The sequence below is a fragment of the Crocodylus porosus genome, unplaced genomic scaffold (assembly GCF_001723895.1).
Source record: "Crocodylus porosus isolate Cpor-Errol unplaced genomic scaffold, CroPor_comp1, whole genome shotgun sequence".
NCBI classification, from domain to species: domain Eukaryota; kingdom Metazoa; phylum Chordata; order Crocodylia; family Crocodylidae; genus Crocodylus; species Crocodylus porosus.
Window position 1 is genome coordinate 18,144,172 of NW_017728931.1, and position 23,369 is coordinate 18,167,540.

General features: G+C 44.6%; 1 protein-coding gene across 2 annotated transcripts in view; it reads left to right on the plus strand.

Moving 5' to 3' along the window:
* Window positions 1–23,369, plus strand: part of SMC1B (structural maintenance of chromosomes 1B) — a 67,291-nt gene that overhangs the window by 16,317 nt on the left and 27,605 nt on the right. For both annotated transcript variants that reach the window (XM_019544294.1, XM_019544295.1), the window contains exons 5-10: window positions 1,475–1,713; window positions 2,137–2,395; window positions 4,786–4,926; window positions 7,173–7,255; window positions 16,270–16,477; window positions 22,175–22,360. In XM_019544294.1, the coding sequence (XP_019399839.1) occupies window positions 1,475–1,713; window positions 2,137–2,395; window positions 4,786–4,926; window positions 7,173–7,255; window positions 16,270–16,477; window positions 22,175–22,360 (1,116 nt within the window). The remainder of the gene's footprint in view (window positions 1–1,474; window positions 1,714–2,136; window positions 2,396–4,785; window positions 4,927–7,172; window positions 7,256–16,269; window positions 16,478–22,174; window positions 22,361–23,369) is intronic.

The following is a 23,369-nucleotide window of genomic DNA, read 5'->3' on the forward strand; positions in this document are numbered from 1 at the left end:
GCCCTAGAGAGGGCAAGGCCCCAGAGCGGGGCAGAGACAGAGCGTGAGGCGCGTGGTGTCGGCCCTAGAGAGGGCAAGGCCCCAGAGTGGGGCAGAGACAGAGCGTGAGGCGCTAGGCGTTGGCCCTAGAGAGGGCAAGGCCCCAGAGCGGGGCAGAACAAGCGAGGTAGCGAGCCAGACCCAAGGGCACCGGTAGAGAGGGCGGCGATAGCGAGCCGGCCCAAGGGCGCTGGTAGAGAGGGCGGCAGTAACGCTCTAGACCCAAGAGGGAGCCAGTGATTAGCTGGACGCTGGCGAGAACCCGGCCCAGGGGGCGCCGGTATTAGGCGGCGCTAGCGAGCCGGACCCAGGGGGTGCCAGCGATTAGTTGAACGCCAGCGAGACAGGTCCAGGGCGCAGGGAGCAGGCTGGAGATAGGAGCCCGGCCCAAGGGGGCGCCAGGTGGGCGAGGAGCCCCGGGGCCTGAGAGAGAGAACGAGGGCACCTGAGGGGCAAGGGACTATACAAACATCCCCCAGAACAGCTGCGAGGCTTGGGGCGTGCTGAAGGGGAGGTTTGGAGGCACGCATAGCCCTTAAGGTGGGGCGCATATAGATACCCCATTCTGGAGTAGGGACAGGAACATCAGTACTGTCCACTAGGGAAACAGGCAGCCTCCCATACTACTTATTGGTCATCAAAGTCGTGGTGGGCGAGATTCTGAGGGTGCTACGTTCACCCTAACGTGACGGTAGGGGGCGCTAGGGAGTTCACGGCCGCCCCTAGGCCCCGCTCCTTCACACCAGCGTTATGTGTATCACCGTCCAACCACTGAAAAATGGTGGTGGGGGCACTTTAACTAAAGCTCGTTTGATAAGCTTCAGTTAAAGCACCCCTGGCACCATTTTTCGCCACAGGGATGCCGATACATGTGATGCTCCAGGCACTTTAATTGAGCAGCTCTCAGAGCCACTCTAATTTAAGTGCTTTCTCCTCCCCGACCTCCTGGAGCACATGTATAAAAGCCCAGAGGGCCTAAACCTACAACTTGTTATTCAACCATAGTAAACCATGTTCAAGTGCCTGGAATTTTCTGAACTTTTGGAAACTGAGTTGATTTCTCCTGTTCACTTTTTCTGTTGAGAGTTCAGTAATACTGTATTGTTAAGTGTGTTTTCTGAAAGCATAAATAAGGAAGAACAGTTCTAAGTGGCCATTTTTCATAATACTTAACTGAATTAGGTTAGAATGCATAGTTTAGATTTACAAGATGAATTATGTAAATATTTAATTAAAAAATAAAGAAATGACAGTTTAGGTCTAGCAAAGGTTACAGTAACTCTACAGAACTATACAGCTGAGTTTTGTGATTAGGCCACATTACTGAAATAATCATGAGTACCAATACACCACTTAATGTTGGGCCTGAGATCAGACCATTACTGATCCAAAACTTTTTTTTTTAAAACTACAACTAAAATGTTACTGTTTATAGGCAGAGCGTTACCAGATGCTGCTTGGAGAGCTGAAAGAAAACAGGATACAGCTGCAGCTCTTCCAACTTTATCACAATGAGAAAAAAATTGAATTTCTGCAGAATAAATTGGATGAAAAGAATACGGAGATACGTAGCAAGAAAGACTCCCTTTCTAATGCTGAAGATACCTTTAAAGCCAAGAAAAAAGTATGTGGTATACTAAATAGAGACCAGCAGAGCATAGAAAAAGAAATGAAGTAAGTTTCCCATGTAGTTCCTGTGATTGTACAGAATTCAGTCTTTAAGTTAGTTTACATTGTAAGCCATTCTTCAGAATATATTTTCTCATAAAAAGAATGATGAAATCTTAGCTGAGTTAAATTTTGCTACAAACTAGTGGAATTAGGAGTTCACCTACTGTTTCAGGGACTGATTTGTCACTTTTTTTTTTGGACTATACCATAAGAGTGCAGGTGTTCAAACCAGTAGCATTATGCTTTACTTCAATTTACACATCTAGCTTCAAGTTTGAGTCAAAACCTTCTAGGCTGAAATGTCACATGGTTTGTCATAGTAGAAATGTGATTTAGAAAAAAAAAGAAACATTCTTCTGTCTTCTGCCAGACTGCATTTCTTAATTTTTCTAAAGCATAACATTGACAAATATGTTTTTTTTAAAGGACTATGGAAGCATCCTTGTCTCAGAAGAGGCCCCGGTACATTAAAGCAAAGGAGAATACTTCTCACCAAATCAAAAAAGTAGATATATCTAAAAAATCCTTGAAGGACAATGAGAAACAGTATGGTGCACAAAAGCAAGGCATAAAAGAAATGGAGACAGAGCTGGCTGATATTGAGACAGCATGGGCAACATTTAAAAAGAAATTTGAGGAAGAGATGGTACAGAGAGGAACAGATATTGAACTGGAAGAAAGTCAGGTGATTTTTGTAGGGCAGAAAAGCAAAGACTCTTGCCATTGACTTGAAAGGTGCCACTGTTTCATCTGTTCTTTGGAAAGGGGGTCTATAGACTAAACTGCAAATAAGAAAAAAATAATTCAATTAGTAAGATGAGAAAAATAATGCTATTCCCCCTTTTCTTGCACTTCTTACACTATTGTTTTTAGAAACTGGCAATTATAGAATCTTTTTGGACTTAAAATACTTGATACCAAGGTTCCTTCTAAGGTTTGCGCGTGTGTGGCCACGCACAAGTAAAAGGCTGGCTGCACAAAGACTTCTATAGGCCACGCACCCACCAGGATAGGAGCTGGGCTGTGGCGTAGGACACTTACAGAAGGTAAGCTCCTCCCCGAGCCAGAGGCGGGAGCCTGGCGTGGGCTCTGCTAGCTCCAGGGAAATGCTCCGCTCCCCCGGCTTTGCCTCAGGGAGCGAGGAGGCACATGGCGTCAGGGCTGGGGAATGGAGCACTTCCCTAGAGCCGGCAGAGCCCATGGAGCAGTTCCCCGGATCCGGGAGAGCCTGCACCACCCCCCAGCCTCCATCTCTGCCTTGCCTCACCTCACGGAAGAGCTGCTGTCTGCCCTGAGTGAGGCTCTGCCAGCTCTGGGGAAATGCTCTGTGGGCTCTGGGGAAGTGCTCCATTCCCCAGCCCTGACGCCACATGCCTCCTCGCTCCCTGAGGCAACATGTGGGAGTGGAGCAGTGTCCTGGAGCTGGTGGAGCCCACGCCAGGCCCTAGCTCCTAGGCCCCCAGCCCATGCTGCTTGCCCCAGCTGAGGAATGAGGAGCTCATCTTCAGTAAGTGTCCCACGCCGCACTGAAGCGGCATGCTCACGGACCGCTACTCCTTAGAGGGAACATTGTTTGATACCTCTGTCTTTGTGGGAAAAATCAGTTGTAATTTCCTTTTCAATATTTATGACTTATAGTATGAAGCTCTATGAGTGAGACGACATACCCATATTTTTCTTTAATGTTAAGGTCCTTGGTCTCCCTTAATGCAGAAGAGGTAAGAGAGCTGTCAACCATGTGTGTTTGGACTTTTAATTTATTTTTAAACCAGCAAACTCATGGGGTAAATTATAAAAAGAACTAAAGGAAACAAAAGGAAAAAGAAACTAGTATCTAGAATTTGTTTAGCATATGTCATGTTACTGTAAATCAGCAGGAAATTATCCAGTAAATTGCTCACAAAAATATAAGTGCTAGCACTTTTAAGGAAGGGGATAATTCAAGCTTCCAAGAAGTGCCAGTCATAGAGAAGTTTTGGAGAGTACAGGCAGCCCCCACTTAATGCTGTTTCATGTACTGTTATTTCACTATAATGCTCATTTAAAATTAATACCTGATTTCACTTAGCACTCAGCAGGTTTCATTATAATGCTCATGGTCACCATCTTGGGTCATTAAAAACAATTGTGGTTGCCATCTTGGGTCGTCAAGTACTTTTGGTTTCACTTAACACTCGTTTCACTTAACTCTTGGTTTTTCAGGAACCAGTTAAGAGTGCTAAGCGGGGTTGCCTGTAAAACTAAGAGTGTATTCAAAGATACACACTTTTGAGAGTGTTGGAGACAGTATACACCTTTCTGAGTGTAAACCAGATTAATTTTAAGCAATAGTGAAAAGTCTTCTTTAATGATCACCAAAACAACTCCCCACAGCAGTACCCAGCTACTGTGGATAAAATTTGAAATTGAGGTAGTTCACATCTTATTTTAGGCTGTTTTGTGAGGAAAGCACACCAGTCATTTTGCACCGAGTTCATGTTTCGCACCCTCTCTGCATGCTTTGTGTATGTACGTGCATTCTTTGTTCTTTATTTCTTTTATTCCGTTAACATTTAAGTTCCACAGAACCTGATGGGTGAGGTACTTTCTTTTTTTTCCACTTACCAGGAAAATTTCCTAGTCCAGTCTAATAAAAAAAAAATGTTAAGCTCTTGGTGTAATTTACAAGGTTGCCCAAAAATCTTAATTAGCTATTTAAGCTGTTTTACTAAAATAATCATGCTGTACTTAAAACTTTCCAAATTTTTGAGCATCACACACTAGATGATACCTTGGCCTTTTCCTGTCCTGCAGAACATGCTAGATGATATCTTAGCCTTTTCCTGTCCTGAAACATTTTAAAAAGTTGTATTCTTATGACAACATTAAAAAAACACTTTAAACAGAAGGCAAATACTAAAGACTAAGATGTGAATTCCATTTGTCATTAGATTTGAGTGTTCATACTTGACTTATCAAGGATTCAGACTATCCGATTACTAAGGCTATTAACTTGCTAATCAAGAACAAAATGTAATGAGACTTTATTTTATGTTTAATGGAGTAAGTTATTAATTTTTAATGCCATTTGTACAGCTGGATCAATATAAACAGCTAAAAGAACTAGTAAGAAAGAAAGTAGCTATACTGACGCAGCAGTTAGAAAAACTTCAGAGGGAACAAAAAGCAGATCAAGAAAGAATGGCACTTGACCAGAGGAAGCAAAAAGAAATTGAGGTACTTAAATCAAAGTGGAATTAATTTAACCGGGGGGAAAAAACCCTGTTGTCCTTTCTCTGTCCTTCCTCTCCCCTTCCAGTCTAAATTCTTTATATAATCATATCTTTGCAAAACATCTAAATATAATAAAAATATCTATACTTCTTTTCTGATACACCTACAGAAGGTATGGAATGTCTCTTTGTTTTTATGAAATTAATCTCAAAGGTATGGCTATACAGTGCAAACCAGCTCCTCACAGATACCATGAGGTAGCTCTTTGTGTGCCAGCTCCAGAACTAGAAGCAGTAGCTGCTTATATACATGCTTGGGAGTGGAGGGTGGGCATTTTAATTAAAGCAGTTTGTGGAGAGCTGCTGTAATTAAAACCCCAGTGTGACATATATTAAGCCCTGACATGTTTAAAAATGGCCACAGGACACTTTAATTAAAGCTCATTTGACAAGCTTTAGTTAAAGTGCCCCAGTGGCCAATTTTAAATCTGCAGGTACTTATACATGTGACACTGCAGCTATGCTAGAGCATTCTGATTAGAACATGTCAGAGCACATGTATAGTCACTCAGGACGTCTGCTTACTACACCCAAGCTAATTTGCTTTACAAAGAAAACCAACACGTCACCTTGGAAAATCCATTCTAGCAGTTAGCTGGTCCCAGTCCTGAAGGTAATTAAGTGCTTGTTAATCTGGGGCTGCACTTACGGCACAGTGGTAGGTTTTCCAATTATGTACTTGTATCTCTTAAGTTCTTTAGCTCACTAGATTTGGCCTCCTGTTTTGATGCCTTTTTTGAGCAGAGCATTTCAAAGCTAGCTCTCAGAGGTGAGGGGTGTTGTACTATTTAATCTTCCAAGAGTGAGAATACCCAAAAGCAATTTTTTAAGTGAATTTTTTTTAGTCTATATATTCAGATGCTGCAGCCCTTTGCCACTGCCCACTTTTTTGTAGTTCTGACCTGGTCTGTTTTACTTGGTGGAGAAAAAAATGAGGAAAATTGAAAGTGTGCACAATTTCTATGAACCTGTGTCTGAATGTTCAAAGATGGAATCCATTCCTGCTTTTGAAGGAGAGAAGACATATGGTAATACTCCAGAGCAGGGCTTCCAAATGGTGACCCACAGGCCACATCCATCCCTTGAGGTATTTCCTGCCCAGCTGCCACTCCCCTCCATTGTTCTTGCTGCTGTGATAACTAGGATCTCTTGAGCCAGGGGTCTCAGTGAACTTGCTCCTATGCAACGTCGAAAGGGATGGCTCCTGCTGTGGGCTGGGAGGAGAGGGAGGTTCTTACACTTTCAGTACAGTGGGACAGCTGTCTTGCCCATGCAGTGAGGGTCCTGGAGAACCCACATGATGTGCAGCCTGGGTCCTGTGGCTACTGTGCTGTGTGGCCCCTAGCTACTCAGAAGTTAGACAGCTATGTTCTTGAGTAAAAAGTACAATTAAAATAAAAATTGTCATAAAACGGAACTAATTATTCTAGGTCTTCAAACTGTTCTGAGCTTTGAGAGTCTGTCATCCTGTACAACATAAACAGAAGGCACCAGCATTTTTTCTGAGTGGGGGGGAAAGGGGGCTACCTTAAATCAAAACAGCATGGTTCATTTCACTTGGGAACATATTTTCTGTAAAAACAATAAGAAATGTCAATTAGATCTAATTTTAGCTGATAGTTTCTTTATGGGATTTTTATACTAAGTATTTTAATATTTTCAAATAACTTTTTGGAGCACAAAGTTAAAAATAAAACATTGAAGTGAGAATATAAATATAATTTTCACTTCATCATATACTCTGCACTTTATTATACTGTTGGATGGAACAGTTTTAAAAGGCTGGTTATTTTACTTGCTTTTTTCTGTTCGTAGATACAATGCTGTGAGGTTGAATTGCAAAATCTGTGGAGAGACATGGTTTTAAAATTGGAAATATTTATAAAAGTATTTCTTCATTGCTTACGCGGTGGTTATGAAATATCAAGATCCCTTTACTTTGAAGAATCTGTTTGAGTTGTGCCACAATATTGAAAACATATTGTCATTTTTTCTTGATAGATTCATTTCAGGTCACTGTTCACTAAATGCTCAAAGTGATATGCTGTGACTTGGTAATAAAATATGCATTGAAACCAGGGTTAGCCACCACGTAAATCTCAATACCACACATTAAATGCTTACAGCCATTAGCAAATTGATTTTAGAGTTACTTAATATTTTCATATTACATTCTTTTTGTTTGTTTAGGAAAGTATAAAGCAAGCTGAGGAACAAATAGAAGATCACAAAAAAAGAATAGAAAAGGTGGAGGAGTATACCAAAGCATGCATGTAGGTGTTTTGTTGCTGTCATTCTTTAAAATAAGTTTCAGTTGTGACTTTAGCGTTCCAGATGTTATTCAGGTAGCTGCCTATAATTTTTGGCAAGATCTATCTTTTACCAAAATAATATTGTTTAGTTTGATTTAAATGCTGTTGACTTGGCTTTGGTTTAATTTTCCAGTTGATCTGACTATTTAAATGTGTCGCAAGCAAGAATTCCTCAAAGATTCTGTTTTCAGACATTTCAGATAATTGCTTCCCCTATGTTATATGTATACATATACAAGGAAGGTGTCCTCAGTACAAACTAGATAATAGTCCATAAAACTAAACAGCAGCCGATTTTATCCAGTACTGATTAGAGATTTGATTTGCATCAAAACAGGGAAGGTACAGTCATTTACACACGCAACTTAAATGACAGTTACTTCAAATTAGCCATAATTGTTCCAAGGCAAAGCATTAATTTGGATAGAATCATAGAATAGTTGGACTGCAGGGACCTGTAAGATCGCCAAGTCCAGTCCCCTGCCATGATCAGGAGGTAGTTGAGCTCAAATGAGCTCAATGGGGTGCTTGTCCAGCCTCCTTTTGAACACCTGCACGGATGGTGACTGCACCACCTCTGCGGGGAGTGTGTTCCAGATTCTAGGTGCGCTTATGCAAAAGAAGTTTTTCCTTATGTCCAGCCTAAATTTTTCTGCAATTAGCTTGTGCCTGTTCGTCCTCGTCCTCCCAAGGGGTGCCTTTCTGACAAGTTGATCCCTTAGATCTTGGTGTTCACCCTTGACATACTTATAGGTGGCTATCAAGTCACCTCTTAGTCTTCTCTTATGCAGACTGAACAAACCCAGTTCCCAGAGTCTCTCCTTATACGACCTATCCTCCAGGCCCCTGATCATACAGGTGGCCCTTCTCTATAACCTTTCAAGCTTATCCACCTTCTTGAAGTACGATGCCCAGAACTGGACACAGTACTCCGCTATGGCCTCACCAATGCTGAATGGAGGGGGAGGAGCACCTCTCTGGATCTATTGGCAATGCATTGGCTGATGCACACCAGAGTTATAGTTGACCTGCTGGCAATTTTATTGCGCTGATAGCTCGTATCCATCCTCTGACAGTTGTCACCCCCAGGTCCCTTTCAGATGCAGTGTCAGCCATTGGATCACCACTCATCTTACAGTTATGCTGAGGGTTCTTCCTACCCAGATGAAGGACCCAGCACTTGTCCCTATTGAACCTCAACTGATTACGTTGAGACTGTAGGACCAGCCAGTCAAGGTCATTTGGATCCTTGCCGTATCCTCAGATGTGTCTGTATTTCCCCACAGCTTGGTGTTATCTGCCAGCTTAATCATTGTGCTTTCCACTCTAACATCTTTATCAATGATTTCAGTGGGGAAGAGCACAGGCCCAAGCACCAATCCCTGGGGGGCACCACTCAAGATAGCCCTTCAGAATGAGGCCAGCCCATCAGTTACAACTCACTGGGATCAGCCTGTGAGTCAGTTGCCAACCCACCTCACTATAGACTGGTTTAGCCCTGTACCCTCCAACTTATTTGAGAGAATCTCATGGGACACAGTATCAAAGGCCTTGCTGAAGTCTAGGTAGATGATGTCAACCACATGTCCCATATTCAGTAAGTTAGTTACCTGGTCATAGAAGGACACCAGGTTTGTTAGGGATGACCTCCCCTTGACAAAACCATGATGGTTGTTTCTTAATACCCTGCCAATTATGAGCTTGTGGTTGATGGCCTCCTAGACATTTTTTTTGAAGATTTTTCCCAAGACCAAAGTCAGACTGACCAATCTATAGTTGGCAGGGTCATCCCTCTTCCCTTAAAGATGGGTACCACATTAGCCCTCTTCCAGTTGTTTGGGACTACTCCTGAGTTCCATGACTCTTTGAACACCACTATGAGGTTGGCCAGTTCTTTCAGGACTCTTGGATGCAGGTCGTCTGACCCAACAAACTTGAAAACGTCCAAATATTCTAAAAGTATTTTCACCTGTTTGGGACTGATTTCATGTGGACTGCTGTCTTCTTCGTATTCTCTGGTCCTCTGGACAGGTGACATGTTCCCACCTGATTTCAAGAATACTGGTGCAAAGTAAGTATTTAGGAGCTCTGCCTTTTCACAGGGATCAACTGTGGGCTGCCCCTCCATATTCAGTAGGGGTCTGAGAGTGGAGCTTGATTTTTTTTCTTGCTCCATGTGTACTATAGGAGGACTTTTTGTTGTCTTTTAATTTGGTTGCCAGTTTGATCTCTATGCATGCCTTGGCTTTCCTTGTCTCATACCTGCAGACTCTGGCTGTATGTGTGTATTCCTCTCTGGATGCTGCACCATTTTTCCATTTCATGTACCTTTGTTTTTTTCTTTTTTAGAAGTTCTCTAATGTCCCTGTTGAGCCAAGTGGGTCTCTTGGCCCCTTCCCATGTTTTTGACCATATGGGGATGGCCTCTTTTTGAACAATGGGAATTGCCTCCTTAAGGAAGGACCACTCTTCCTGAACTCCCAAATCATCCAGTTACTGGTTGTGAAGGGCCTTTCTAACTAGACTCCTGAGTTTACTGAAATCTGCCCTTCTGACTCCAGGACTTTTGTTCTGCTGGCAGAATCCCCAGTCTTCCGGTGGATGGTGAATCTGATCAGATCATGATCACTGTTGCCCAAAGTACCTCCAATCTTCAGGTTGCTTACCATGTCTTCCCCTTTGGTCACCACCAAATCCAGAGTAGCATTACCCCTAGTCAGTCCCTCCACAGTCTGTGTCAAGAACAGGTCGTCTATAGCTGCCAAGAAGTTGGTTGATGTACTGGAGCTGGCTGAATGGTCTTCCCAGATGTCAGAGTAGTTGAAGTCTCCCATGACTATCAAGTCTTTAGTGCTGGCTGTTTTGGTCAGTTCCCTGGAGAATGCCTGGTTGCTTTTCTCTTCTTGGTAGGGAGGCCTATAGTAGACACCCAACATCAGGTCCCTTTCTCCTGAGCCAAAGGGTCTCAAGGGGCCTCTCTGTACAATCAAATCTGTAATCTGCAGGAATGGGTATTGCTTTCACAAAGAGGGCTATCCCTCCACCCTTTTTCCCAGCCCAATCCTTCCTGTAGAGCCTATAGCCCTCAATATCCACTGCCCAATCATAAGTATTGCACTAGGTCTCTGTCAGCTCAGTGAAGTCAAATTCTTCGTCTGCCAGAAGGAGAGCTAGTTCGTCCTGTTTATTGCACATTCTTCGGGCATTCCCATAAAGACAGCTGAGTTCACCCCTAGTTTTCTCAGGTTTTCTGTCCCCCTGCAATTGTCTTGGGGCACTGGTACTCATCCAGACATGGGCAACTAGTGCCACCTTAGTCGGGGCGGGGCATGTGCCCCCATAGCGACTGGGGATGTGTGTTTCCACACAGCCAATGTTGCTGATGGGGGAGGGGGTCTCCCGTGGCTGATCCTGCCAACCAGGGTTGGGGGTCTCCATGGCTGTTCATGAGACAGCCAATCACTGCAGCCACTTCCAGAAGTGGCTGTGGCTGCTCCTGGGAGCACCATGGCACTCCACTCCGTGGCTGGAGCTTGCAGGGGGGACACCAGTGCTCCTACCTGCCCCCCTGCCTGTTGCCTAAGCAGCGAGCATGGTGAGTCAGGGGGTGCACCAGCACTCCTAGGGGGTGCATGTGTACCCCCTATGCTTTGCTACTACATCCGGATGCCCCCTGCTTGAATATCCTCCAATGATACTTCATTGATACTTAATGTGGGACAGTGGACCTGTCTGTCAGGTCTGGGATTTGCTGCCAAACAAGACGCTCAAATCTGAAGCACAGTAGCATTCTTGTTTTAGCCCAGTGATCCACAAGGTCTGAGTAAGAGGCTAAAATAGCTTTGTAGTGCTTTTGTAGAAATAAACTGGATTGTGATTTAGAATCGCAGCTTAGTTTCTAGTCCATGTCTCCTCTTCTTCTCCTTCACCATTTTCTCCTCTTGAGTGTATGAAGTAACATGACCAGTCTTACTTGGCACATATTACTTACTTTCAATCTGGCCGAGCTATGCTGGTTTGTACATTTTATGGTTGGAATCAATGATTCATAGATTCTGGGGTCAGAAGGAACCTCAACAGATCATTGAGTCCAACCTGCTGCTTAGGCAGGAGTGTGCTGGGGTCATATGACCCCAGCCAGATGCCTATCCAGCCTTCTCTTAAACAACCCCAAGGTAGGGGAGAGCACCACCTCCCTTGGAAGCCCATTCCAAATTTTGGTCACCCTTACCATGAAGAAGTTTTTCCTGATATCTAGCCTAAATCTGCTCTCTGTCAGTTTGCGACTATTGTTCCTTGTTACCCCAAGAGGCACCCTGGTGAACAGAGCATCTCCAATCCCTTGCTGCGTCCCCTTAATGAATTTGTAGGTGGTCACAAGATCACCTCTCAGCCTTCTTTTGCAGAGGCTGAAGAGGTCCAGGTCCCTCAATCTCTCTTCTCATAGGGCTTGTCCTGTAAGCCCCTAACCATGAGTGGCCCTCCTCTGGACCCTGTCAAGTCTATCAACATTCTTCTGGAAGTACGGTGCCCAAAACTGGACACAGTACTCCAACTGCAGTCTGACCAGTGCTGCATAGAGGGGAAGTATCACCTCCTTGGTTCTATTTGTCATTCATTTGCTGATGCATGATAAAGTGCGGTTAGCTTTGCTGATGATTTTGTCACACTGACGACTCATGTTCATCTTGGAGCCCACTAGGACTCCAAGATCCCTTTCCACTTCTGTGCTGCTGAGAGGGTCACTTCCCAGCCAGTAGGTGTGCTGGATATTTTTGTGCCCTATGTGCAGCACTCAGCACTTGTCCTTGTTGTACTGCATCCTATTGTGTACTGCCCACTTTTCTAACCTGTCCAGGTCTGCCTGCAGTCGTTCCCTGCTCTCCAGAGCGTGCACTTCACCCCACAATTTAGTATCATCCACAGACTTGTACAGACTACACTTCACACCCACATCCAAGTCACTGATGAAGATATTGCAGAGTACAGGTCCAAGGACTGAACCCTGCAGGACCGCATTACCCACATCCTTCCAGGTTGATACTGACCTGTCTACTACCACTCTCTGGGTGCAACCACTAAGCGAATTTGCCACCCACCGGACCATGTAAACATCTGTCATAGCCTCTTAATTTATTTCTGAGACTAGGATAAGATACCATATCAAAGGCCTTCCTAAAATCCAAGAAAAAGTCATCCACCTCTACTCCCATGTCTAAGCATTGTGTACCCCTGTCATAAAATGAAACCAGATTGATCAGGCATGATCTACCTGCTACAAATCTGTGCTGTTTGCCCTGCTGCATTATTTTTCCTGCTGGACTTCCACAAATATGATCCTTCATAATCTTTTCAAAGACCTTTCCAACGATGGAGGTGAGACTGATTGGCCTTTAATTACTCGGCTCCTCCTTCCTCCCCCCTTGAAAATAGGGACCACTTTGGCCCTTTTCCAGTCCTCCAGGACCTGACCTGAGCACCATGAGTGCTCAAACAGCTGTGCCAGTGGTTCTATGACACCAACCAATTCCTTTAGTACCCTCAGATGCAGCTCATCTGGGCCTGCTGACTTGAACACATCCAGTCCATCCAAGTGACTCTGCACCAAGTCAGTGTCAACAGTTGGTAGGCTGGTGTCCCTCTGATGCCCATCTAAGAACTCATTAGGAGACTTATCTTGAGCCCTGTTCAGGAACACTGAGACAGAAAAATTATTGAGCAGCTCAGCCTTGTCCTCCCTCTCTGTCACTAATTGCTCGTGCTTGTTCAGTAGTGGTCCTATGCTGCCCTGCACCTTCCTTTTACTCCCTACATACCTAAAAAAAGACTTTTTGTTATCTTTAATTTGTGTTGCCGGCCTCAGCTCTGTAGTTGCTTTGGCCTTTCTGACTGCCTCCCTGCAAGTGCAGGCCAAGTAGGAGTATGGTCCTCCTCGGTAGCTTCCCCCTTCTACTGCCTGTATGCCTTCTTTTTTGCCCTTAGGCTCCCCTGGATGTCCCAGTTTAGCCAGGGCAGCTTTTTGGCTCCTTTCCCCCTTTTCCCTCATACTGGGTTAGTTTCCCTGTGTGCCTGAAGGATCACTTCCTTTAGGAACGACCACCCTTCCTGGACTCCCATCTCACCAGTACTCTTCTCCTGCAGTGCATCATTGACTAGACTCCTAAGCACACTGAAGTTAGCCTTCCTAAAGTCAAGCACTTTCACCCTACTAATTATCTTTTCCACCCTATGCTGTACAGTGAATTCGATTGATTCATGGTCAGTGTCCCCAAGGTGACCACGAATCTGCAGCTCCCCTACCAGGTCTTCCCCCATAGCCAACAACAAGTCCAGTAAGGCATTCCTCCTAGCAGGACTGTATACCTCCTGCGTTAGGTGAAGGTCCTGCATGCAGGTTAAGAACCTACATGAATGGTTGGATTTGGCTGACTGCTTCTCCCAGCAGATGTCAGGGTAGTTTAGGTCCCCCATGACAACTATGTCCCTAGACTGTATGGCCTTGGAGAGTTGCCTCAAGAATTCCAATTCTAGCTTTTCCTCTTGGTGTGGTGGTCTGTAGCAGATCCCCACCACCAAGTCTCTTTTCCCATGACCTCCATGTATCCTAAACCACAATGCCTCAACTTTCTCCTCCTCTGATCCCATTTTGATTAGGGTAGATGTATAATGCTCCTTTACATAGAGAGCAACCCCACCCCCTTTCCTCCCTACTCTGTCCCTTCTGTACAACCTGTACCCTCAATGGGTACCGCCCAGTCATGGGTAGGGTCCCACCAAGTTTTCATTAGCCCCACTAAATCGAAGTTATTATCTGCAAACAGAAGTGCGAGTTCTTCCTGCTTGTTCCCCATGCTCCTAGCATTAGTATAGAGGCACTTGAGCCCTCTGAATGGTGCCTTTGATGCCCCCCCATTCTGATGCCCACAGGGCCCCTTGGTACTTACCTAGGATGTACTGCTGCATGTCTTGCAGTTTGTAGGTTGTAGACTCTCTCCATCTCCTGTCTCCCCATCCCCCATCGTATTTAGTTTAAAGCTCAACATAGGAGGTCAGCCAACCTGTAAGAAAAGACTCTTTTGTGGAGAGATGAAGACCATCGTATCCCAGGAGGTACCTTGCACGGAAGTGCAGCTCATCGTCCAGTAAGCCAAAACCTGCACAATGGGACCAACTCTGGAGCTGCGGGTTGGCTTCCCTGACACAAGTGACGTGATGCCTACTGTGACTGCTGACTGGGAGGATTGACGACAAGACCACCTGCGCCCCTGTCTTCCTAAGCTGGGCCTCCAGAGCCCTGTAGTCACTCATGATACGGTCTGGACTACTGGCCGCATCATTTGTTCCCACATGGATGAGGACCATGGGATAGCTGTTGGAGGGCTGGATGAGGTCAGGAATTCTCACTGGGACGTCCCTGATCCTGGCTCTGGGCGGGCAGCAGACCTCACGCACCATGGGATCCAGACAACAGATGGGTCCCTCTGAACTGCCATGGAAAGGAGTAACAGCCCATTAGTGGAGGATTATGGGTGATTATGCTGGTAATGTGTAGGATTGGAAAACAAAGTGACTTATGCCCCCTTATACCTTGTGCAGGTGATTTCCTCAAAATTCCTAATCCTTACGAATTTTCACCAAACTGTACCTTGTATTGATCCTGGATAAATTTCTGCATTTCAGTGTTGCATACATCTGAGAACAGAAATTTAATTCAGATTAGAAGCATGTGTTTTTACTGTTTACAAATGGTTACAGGGTGTGACAAATCATGTAACTTGGCAGAAAAAGGAACTATACATAACCAAGAAAATAAAACTGAAGAAGCTTAAAAAATTAAAAAACATGCATACAAAGCCTAGCTAAAAAACATTTGGTTTAACTTCTGAAACAGTAATGTATATGGGTCTCAGCTAGTTGAGGCCTGCCTGGGCTTCCTGGCTTACTAATGACCTCCCTGTCTCACCTGCTACACCTTTGTTCTTGCTTTTAATTTGGGATGCAGCAGTTAAATCACTAGAGTGACAACTTCAGTGCCTTTCTCTTCCCTGCTCATCATAGGGCTCCTCTGTGTAGTCCAATCAGTTTCTCCAGAGCTCCTTACCCCTCTAGTTCAACAGGCTCCTTGCCTCTTAGTTTGTTACCCCAGCTCCCTCAATTACAACCTTTCCACGCTTACTTACCATTTATTTCCAGTGCCTTTGCAGTCCTCCTCAAGGTGCTGCTTTCCCTCTTGCTGCTTGAGCTCTGCTCTGGAGCCTGACTTGTATCTCCCTTGGCTCTACCCTTTCTGGCCACTATCTTCATGGCCTTTGTGGTATGGGTTCCCCATTACATAATTAGGCTTGTTGCTTTGCTGCTTCTAGCCCTGAAGTTTATAACCTTGCAGGTTGTTATCTGTAGCCAAGCAGTTTATGGACTTCATTATGCACTCATCCTCTTCTAATTAACGAATTAATTCTAGTTAGGTAATTAATTAATTCTGTTACAAAGTGTTTGGCTTTCATAACAATAGTCTGAAAAAAGACTGTGATGATCAGTTAGTTATAGCTGAAAAGCCATTGTTACTTTATCAAACCTTGAACAATGAAACCAATTTACTGTCTTTTGACTCATGTCTGCACTATATTCTGTGCAAGGGAGCCAAGGGACCCTGCCTACTTGCTCCCATTTGTACATACCAAGGGTGGTGGTGTTAGTGGCCACTCTCAAGTGAAGGCTTTGGTTTCAGGAATGCCCATGGAGGAATGATGCTCTTGGAGGAATGATGCCTAAACTCAGTGCCACATTTCCAAGTTTGGCACGTGTGAATGGGGTGGGTGGATAGTGTGTACTTGGGAGCATCCATTCTGGAAAAAGTCAGGAATATGCTTTAGGTATACACTTCAACATCAAAGTGTTGTAAAAGTAATGTGTATTTAAAACAAAATCAGTTGACCTGTATTTACTTTTTCTTCATGTTCTACCTTGGTTTGAAGTGACTCGCTAACAGAGAAAAGGAAGCAGGAAGAAACCCTAACTGCAGAAATTGAGAATTCAAGAATTCGAATGACAGAAGTCAATGAAGAACTAAATAAACTATATGATGAGCTACAAAATGCTAGAATAGATTACCACGAAGGAAAGCGCCAGCAAATGAGAGCAGAGATCCTAGAAAGTCTCAAACGTCTCTACCCTGATTCTGTGGTAATTGAATAGTTTATTTAAAATCTTAGTTGATAATTAGATTTGAGAGTTGCATTTGGAATTGGGGTGTTATCTTGAATATATTTTACTTTGGAAACTGTGTACGGATTCTGTGGTTACTTCCAAATGGGAATTGACAGTGGTTCATGTACAGCCATTTAAATTCTTTCTAATGCTATAAATGAGGGGTTGACTTTCACTAACTGGGACCAAATAATACCACTCAATCCTAAGGCAATCTAGGGGTCTAGAGCAGGGCTGTCCAAATTTTGGGGGTTCGGGGTCGTGTGCTATGCAGGCCAAAAAGCAAGCAGCCCATCTTCCCCCTGCCTTATACTCAGCCTCACCTGCTCCCAGGTGTGCATGCTGCACTTGTAGCCCTCTTCTGCAGTTGCACACAGCAGGGGCAGCCCCCCACCACACTTACAGCGTGGGCACGCCAGCCTCCTCCTGTGCACTGATCCACTCCCTGGAATGGGTAGGAAGCCGAAGCCTGGGAAAGGGGGAGCTTGATGCCCCCAGCCACTGCTGCATCAAAAGCAATGAGGAGAGTGGCAATCAAGTGGAAGTCCATGAGCTGCCCCATGTTAGTCTTTTGTGGGTTGCACATGGCCTGTGGCCACCTGTTGGACATACCTGGTCTTGAGTATTAATCTACAACTGTTAGTAATTATTTGCAAGAGAGGACCTTTTAGAGGTAGTTAAGGACTTTATCTTAAGAAGGGTGTTAGTACTTCTAAATGCCATTAACTTTGACAGAAGCCAAGGGTATTATGTCTCATTTCAGACTGATCCCAACACTTTAATATAGGGCTTTTTAGTGGTTAAACTGGAATCTGTTATGCTGATGTCAGCCCCTTTGACTCATGGGAATATTTGGCAGAGGCAAGTCCATGAAGTGCAGTTGAAACTCTTCATGTTCTAGCCAGAGTGTAATTTGGATAATCGCTTTCTGCTAGCACAAGACCCTCTTTTGCAGCCCTTGTCTGGCAGGTCTAAGCTCTCCAAAGTACTAGAGTGCTGTGCCAGACTGGAGCCTCCTAAACCTCTTCTTTGTGCTCTTATAAAGCATAACCTCCACTGAAGAAAATAACAGGCTGTGGCAACAAATGCACAGCTGCCACTATAGTAAAGACTGGGTGTAGACATGCCCTGTTCATGGACCTGGGCCTTGTGTGAAATTGAAAAAAGTTTAGGGTGCAGGAGAAATGAGTGAGTCAGCGCTGTAGAATAAGCCATGCAGCAACCTGCTGGTCTAAACTGAGTACCTTCAGCTTCCTGGCAGACTAGCAAGTCCTGCAGGTCTTGTTGCACTCAGCAAGGTAAAAATGGCTGTATCCTCATCTCCCCTCTCCTGCTCCTCTGCTTGGTGTGGGTGAGGATTAGCTAGAATGTGAAGTGAGGAGAGCAACACCAAGCCCCTCAGGGCACTGAGCCCCATACCTCCAGTGCTATAAGGGAACAGAAGGGGTTTTGTTGCTGCTTTATGTGCTTGGGGTCCACACTTCTGGGGGCTTGGGAGACACTTGGGTGGAAAGTGCAGTGCCTCAGTACTAGTATACTTAGTGAGCCAGATAAAAATCTCCTTATGGGCTGAATTTGGTGAGTCCCTGAGCTGCTGGCTGACTGTGGACAATTCGTTCCTTAGCAGCAGCAAGATTTGCCCCAGAAATAGCTTCAGTACTCACACAGTGATGGCACTTAAGATGAAATATACTTTACTTTGCCATCCCTGACACAGACTTGGTGGAAGAACTGTACTGGAACTAACCTAGAGTTTGCCTCCATGTTCTGGAACTACCTTACCTCTTACACGAGGCCTTGTCAGCCAGTACAGCCTTATAGCATTAGACATCATTGCCCAAAGCTATGCTATACATTTCCACTTCAGACTCCCTATTCCAGCCCTCCTCCCAACCCAACCCTTATCCAGGTATACTTTTCACCTAGGGCCTGTTAACAGAAGTAACCTGGTTGCTCCATTTAGAAACGTGTGGGAAGTCTTTCAAAAGTACAGCAAAAAAGGGTTCTACTCTTGATGTTTCAAATGTACAGCATGTCAGACACAGAAGGGTAAAGTTTGCATCCATCATATAGGGGTTGGTTTAATAAAAAATATCAGATTTACCCAAATAACCCTGTCTGTCTATGTCCTTAGACCAACATGGCTACAACCTATACCCCATCCATCATATGTATTCTTCAGGTTCAAGACTTTTGTGACTATCTACTTACAGGTTTCATTCTTCCGTGTTGCCTTCCATCTCACAATAGGAAATACCCAAAATTTATAGTATCATACAACCATTACTAGGTACAGCCATTCATACTTGCCACAGCACCTCAAGAGTTTATGAAAGATCTAGTGACAAAAGTGATACACCTCAGAAAGAAGCTTATTTAAATCTACCCTTACCTGGATGGTGTGTTGATTATGGACAATTCTAGCAGAAATAGACAGCAAGCCCCAAGACATCCTCTTCCTGCTCTCTCAGTTTAGACCTTCTGGAAGCTATGAAAAATTGTTTATCTCATTACAGATGACGTTTGGGGGAATCTTGATCTACTGTAGAGAATTAAGAGCATACCTTTTTAAAAGACAGGTTTCTGTTATGGATATGTGATGTCACTTGCCAAACTTCACTGTGACCTCTCTAACTTTGGCTTAGGTGGTTTATTCTATAGCTTAACATAAAATGAACATGAAAGCTGTGCTCCTACTTCCTGTAACTTTCAAACTGAAATGGAAGGAACCAAAATGTATGAAGAGTGATATCAGTCTCTATCTAGACCAGGACTTGATGCATGTGTCAAGAACAGGCTAGATAGTCCATATAGACCATCTACAAATGGAAAGGACTTATGTACCAGAAAATACAGAGCTCCATGTGACTTATGAAGTCCCTTTGGCTTCCTCTCGGCTTTTCAAATCTCTGCAGTGCATATTTTAACTTAATAGCATGTTTACAATGTGCTGTGTAAGTAGTGAATTCTTGTTCCACGTCTATTCAGAAGATGTCAAACTGTGACATGGTACTGCCAACATGGGATAATCATTGATAGCAGTTTTTTTCCTGGGAGTCAGTTGTTACCTGGGAGACTTTGTGAGCAGAAAAAATGAAGTCCTGTGATACCCAGGGTAGTTTCAGCAGCCCCGTCCTCAGAGTGGCATACCTGCTAAAGCAGTTTTGACTGCTGGACTTAGTGCATGTGTCTACTCAACAGCTGATCTAACTCTCAGCTATGTGACCCTGATCTTGCTATCTGCAACATACTGCCCTGAAGCTTACTGGCCAGATAGTCCATCTGAGGCCTGAAGTTGCTGTACCTGATATGGCTGTTGGTTAGAGACTTGCTCTACAAGATCCTTGCGTAAAGCAGGAAAGCAACCCAAAAGACATGGATTCAGATAGGTTAGGTATCTGCAGGGGTGGATCCAGTATTTGGTAAGGGGAGGTGCTGCAGTAGCAAACTGTGCTCCAGGGGTAGCTACACCCCTGCTCCTAGCCTCTATACCCCTTCCCCACCCGCTTGTGTGAGCAGACCATGCTGAAGGAGGCTGCAGGGAATTTTTTAAAGTGGTGGAGAAGGTAAGAATCTCCTCTTCTCCCCCTCTGTGCTCAGAGTCAGTTCCTCTCCCTTCTGCTTCCCCCCCTTCCCCGCTCACCGCTGCTGCTTTTCCCATTGTCTCTGGGTCTGGAGTAAGTTTCAGAACTGCTTCTGCCCACCCCAGCTGGGCTGTGTGGGGGCTGGGCACACCTGGCGCGGCAGTAGGGGTAGTGGTCCCCCAGAGCAGGTGTGGGGAGGGAGACCTCCCCTGCCCATTGCTGCTGCTATTATCTGGCTGAGCTCAGCCCTCTCACAGCCTAGCTAGAATGGGCAGGAGTGATTCTGAAGCTTCCTTCACCCTGGGACATTAGAGAAAGCAGCAGCAGCAGCAGGTGGGGGAGGAGAGGGGAGGGGAGAGGACATGACTGAGTATGGGGAAGTAGGGAGGGAATCCTTACTTGCAATGGCAACACTTAGTGCACAGGGGGTGCACATGCACCCCCTGAGAGTGCCAGTGCACCCCTTGACGGCCATGCTTGCCACTTAGGCAATGGGCAGGTGAGGCAGGTGGGAATGCCAGTGCCCCCCATGCAAGCACCAGCCGATCTCTGCGCTCACTGCAGCCACTTTTGGGAGTGGCTGTGGCCACTTCTGGGAGCGGCTGCAGTGATCAGCCGGCGCTGCTCCCAGAAGTGGCTGCAGTCATTCCTAGGAGCGGTTGCAGTGACCACAGCGATCAGCTGTTGTGGGATTGCCCGCAGGGGCCCCCACCTCCAGACCACAGGATCACCTGTAGGAGACCACCTCCCTCCGGACTACAGGATCACACACAGGGCACCCCCCTCTGGTCAGTGGGACTGGTCACAGGGGGGGCATGTGCTCCCCCTGACTAAGGCAGCACAAGTCACCCATGCTCACTTGCTTTGGGAACTTTAAAAAAGTCCCCAGAGGTTCCTGAGGTGTGGTCCAGTCTGAAAAGGGGTTGAAACTGTACTACTGCATACTCCGGATTTGCCCCTGGGTGCTTGACATGGTAGGACCTAGTCCAGCCTTATTATCAAAGATCCTCAAATACCAAATTAAAACAGGCTCTCCTTTCTAATCCCTTATACTGGGTTCCACACGGACCATACAGGAATTCTGGTCTTTGAAATGTTGCCACTGTAGACCTATTCTTCCTTCAATGTTTTTTGAAATCCATGGACTTCAAATTGTGAGGGAAAAAAGGATGAGGTTACGTGATAATTCCTTTTCTTTATTACATGCTTTGATCTGAAAACAAAATATTTTTTGTTATGACATTTAAGATACTGTCACTAGGCATCAGTCTACACTGTCTTGAAAAAATTCAAGATGTCCACATCATTTTCAAAGTTGTTGTTTTACAATCTGCAGACTTGGGTGTTGTGAATGTACAACAGTGCATTGTTTAATTAAAAATATAAGCTGTTTTATTTAAACTGGTTCGAAATTCTGTGTAACTATTCTTTAAATAATTAATTCAACAGTTAAAATAAATTGATAATCCAGGTCCAAAACAAGAAGGTCAGAAGGTTTGTGCTAGTTTGAATTACATTTTTAAAAGCAATTTCTGTTAAACTACAACTTCTTTGTAGGGAAGGATAGTCATGACTGCATGCCTTTGTATTTTGAAGACTACTTTTTGAAAGCTGCAGCTGCTAGAGATTCATCTATCCCAATATGTGGCAAAGTACTACTTCACTTTCATTATTCATGCTGCTAACCAAGTGAAAAGGGTATTGACTTTTGTCATCCTCCTGGTATTAATGTTGCATACAATACCTTTACTTTTGATGAAAATAAATTTGGCTTCAGGTATTGTTTTTCTTAGTCGGTGCTTTTTGTGCATTCAGATATTTTGCGTGTATTTTATTATACTTTATACACTGCAAGATAGACTTTCAAAAGTAGGGATTTTCAGTATGTTTGTATTCATCCTTTAGCTTCATACTAAAGAATATGGATTACCGTTATTTTTGGTCAGACTGAAATTATAGACTAAGGAAAATATCAAATCTTAGAATTTCTGTAGTAGTACTTGTACTACAGATAAGGCTTTGTGATATACAAGTTTATTAAATACCAGAAGTAAAATAAGACATAATATTTTTTTTTTTTTATCCTAAGTTTGGAAGGCTGCTTGATTTATGTCATCCTATTCATAAAAAGTATCAGCTGGCTGTTACTAAAGTCTTTGGCAACTACATGAATGCCATTGTTGTGACCACTGAAAAAATTGCAAGGGATTGCATTCGATTCCTAAAGGAGGAAAGAGCTGAGCCTGAAACATTTCTTGCTTTGGATTACCTTGATGTAAGTTTCCTTTTGTCATCTTGAAAAGTACCCACACTGGTTAAGTTCTTTACAATGTGTTAGAAGTCATTATGAGAATGTATCGGTGTCCTTGGAATCTGATAGAAAATGTTGATTGGAGCAAGATACAGCAAGGGATTCCTGGCTGACTGAATGGAAAGATCAAGATTTGTATGTCTGGCAGTAGACTGTCCTAAACAGATCATGTGACATGCATATCTGGGCAATAACAGTTTGGCTTAAGAGATGTTACACAGCACCCACTGGAAAGTAGAGTTGTGCAAAGTTTCGGTCACTGATTAGATTCAGCAGAGATTTGATCTGATTCGGGGGCTGAATCTCCAAATCCAAATTGAATTAAAGGACCCTTTAATCTCTCCGAATTGAATTGGAACCCTCTGAATCAATTCGGAAAGATTCGGCAATTCAGACATAGAAAAAACATTTAAAGCTGTGCCTACATACCTCTAGGTAGCAAGCAGCTTGTGAATGCTGTGATGCCAGGGTGGATGGGGTGTCCCCCAGAAGCACTTCCAGTCTGCTTCTGGATCCACGGGGGAGTGTGCAGGCCCCCGACCCCCATGCTCCCCCGGCTTGGTGACTAGCGCCTTCTGGGTGTGTGGGGGGGTGGTGCTGAACCAAGAGGGTGGGGCCCCCAGTGCACTCCCAGTAGACCCGAAAGTGAATCAGAAGTACTTCTGGTCCACTTCTGAGTTTGCTGCCAAGCGTGTTGTGGGGGGAGTGCTCCAGTGGGATGCTCCGTGCGCCCCGGCATCACAGCATTTGCAAGCTGTGCTGAAAAAACTTTTAAAGCTGTGTCTGTGTCTGAATCAGCATTGAATCTTCAGATTCAGGTTTGGCCGAATTGAATTTTTGACCTGGAGGGATGTGGGCAGTGGGGTTCTGCAGGGCTCGGTCCTCAGACCCATACTGTTCAACATCTTCATCAGTGACTTGGACGAGGGGGTAAAAAGCACCCTGTTCAAATTTGCTGATGACACTAAGATCT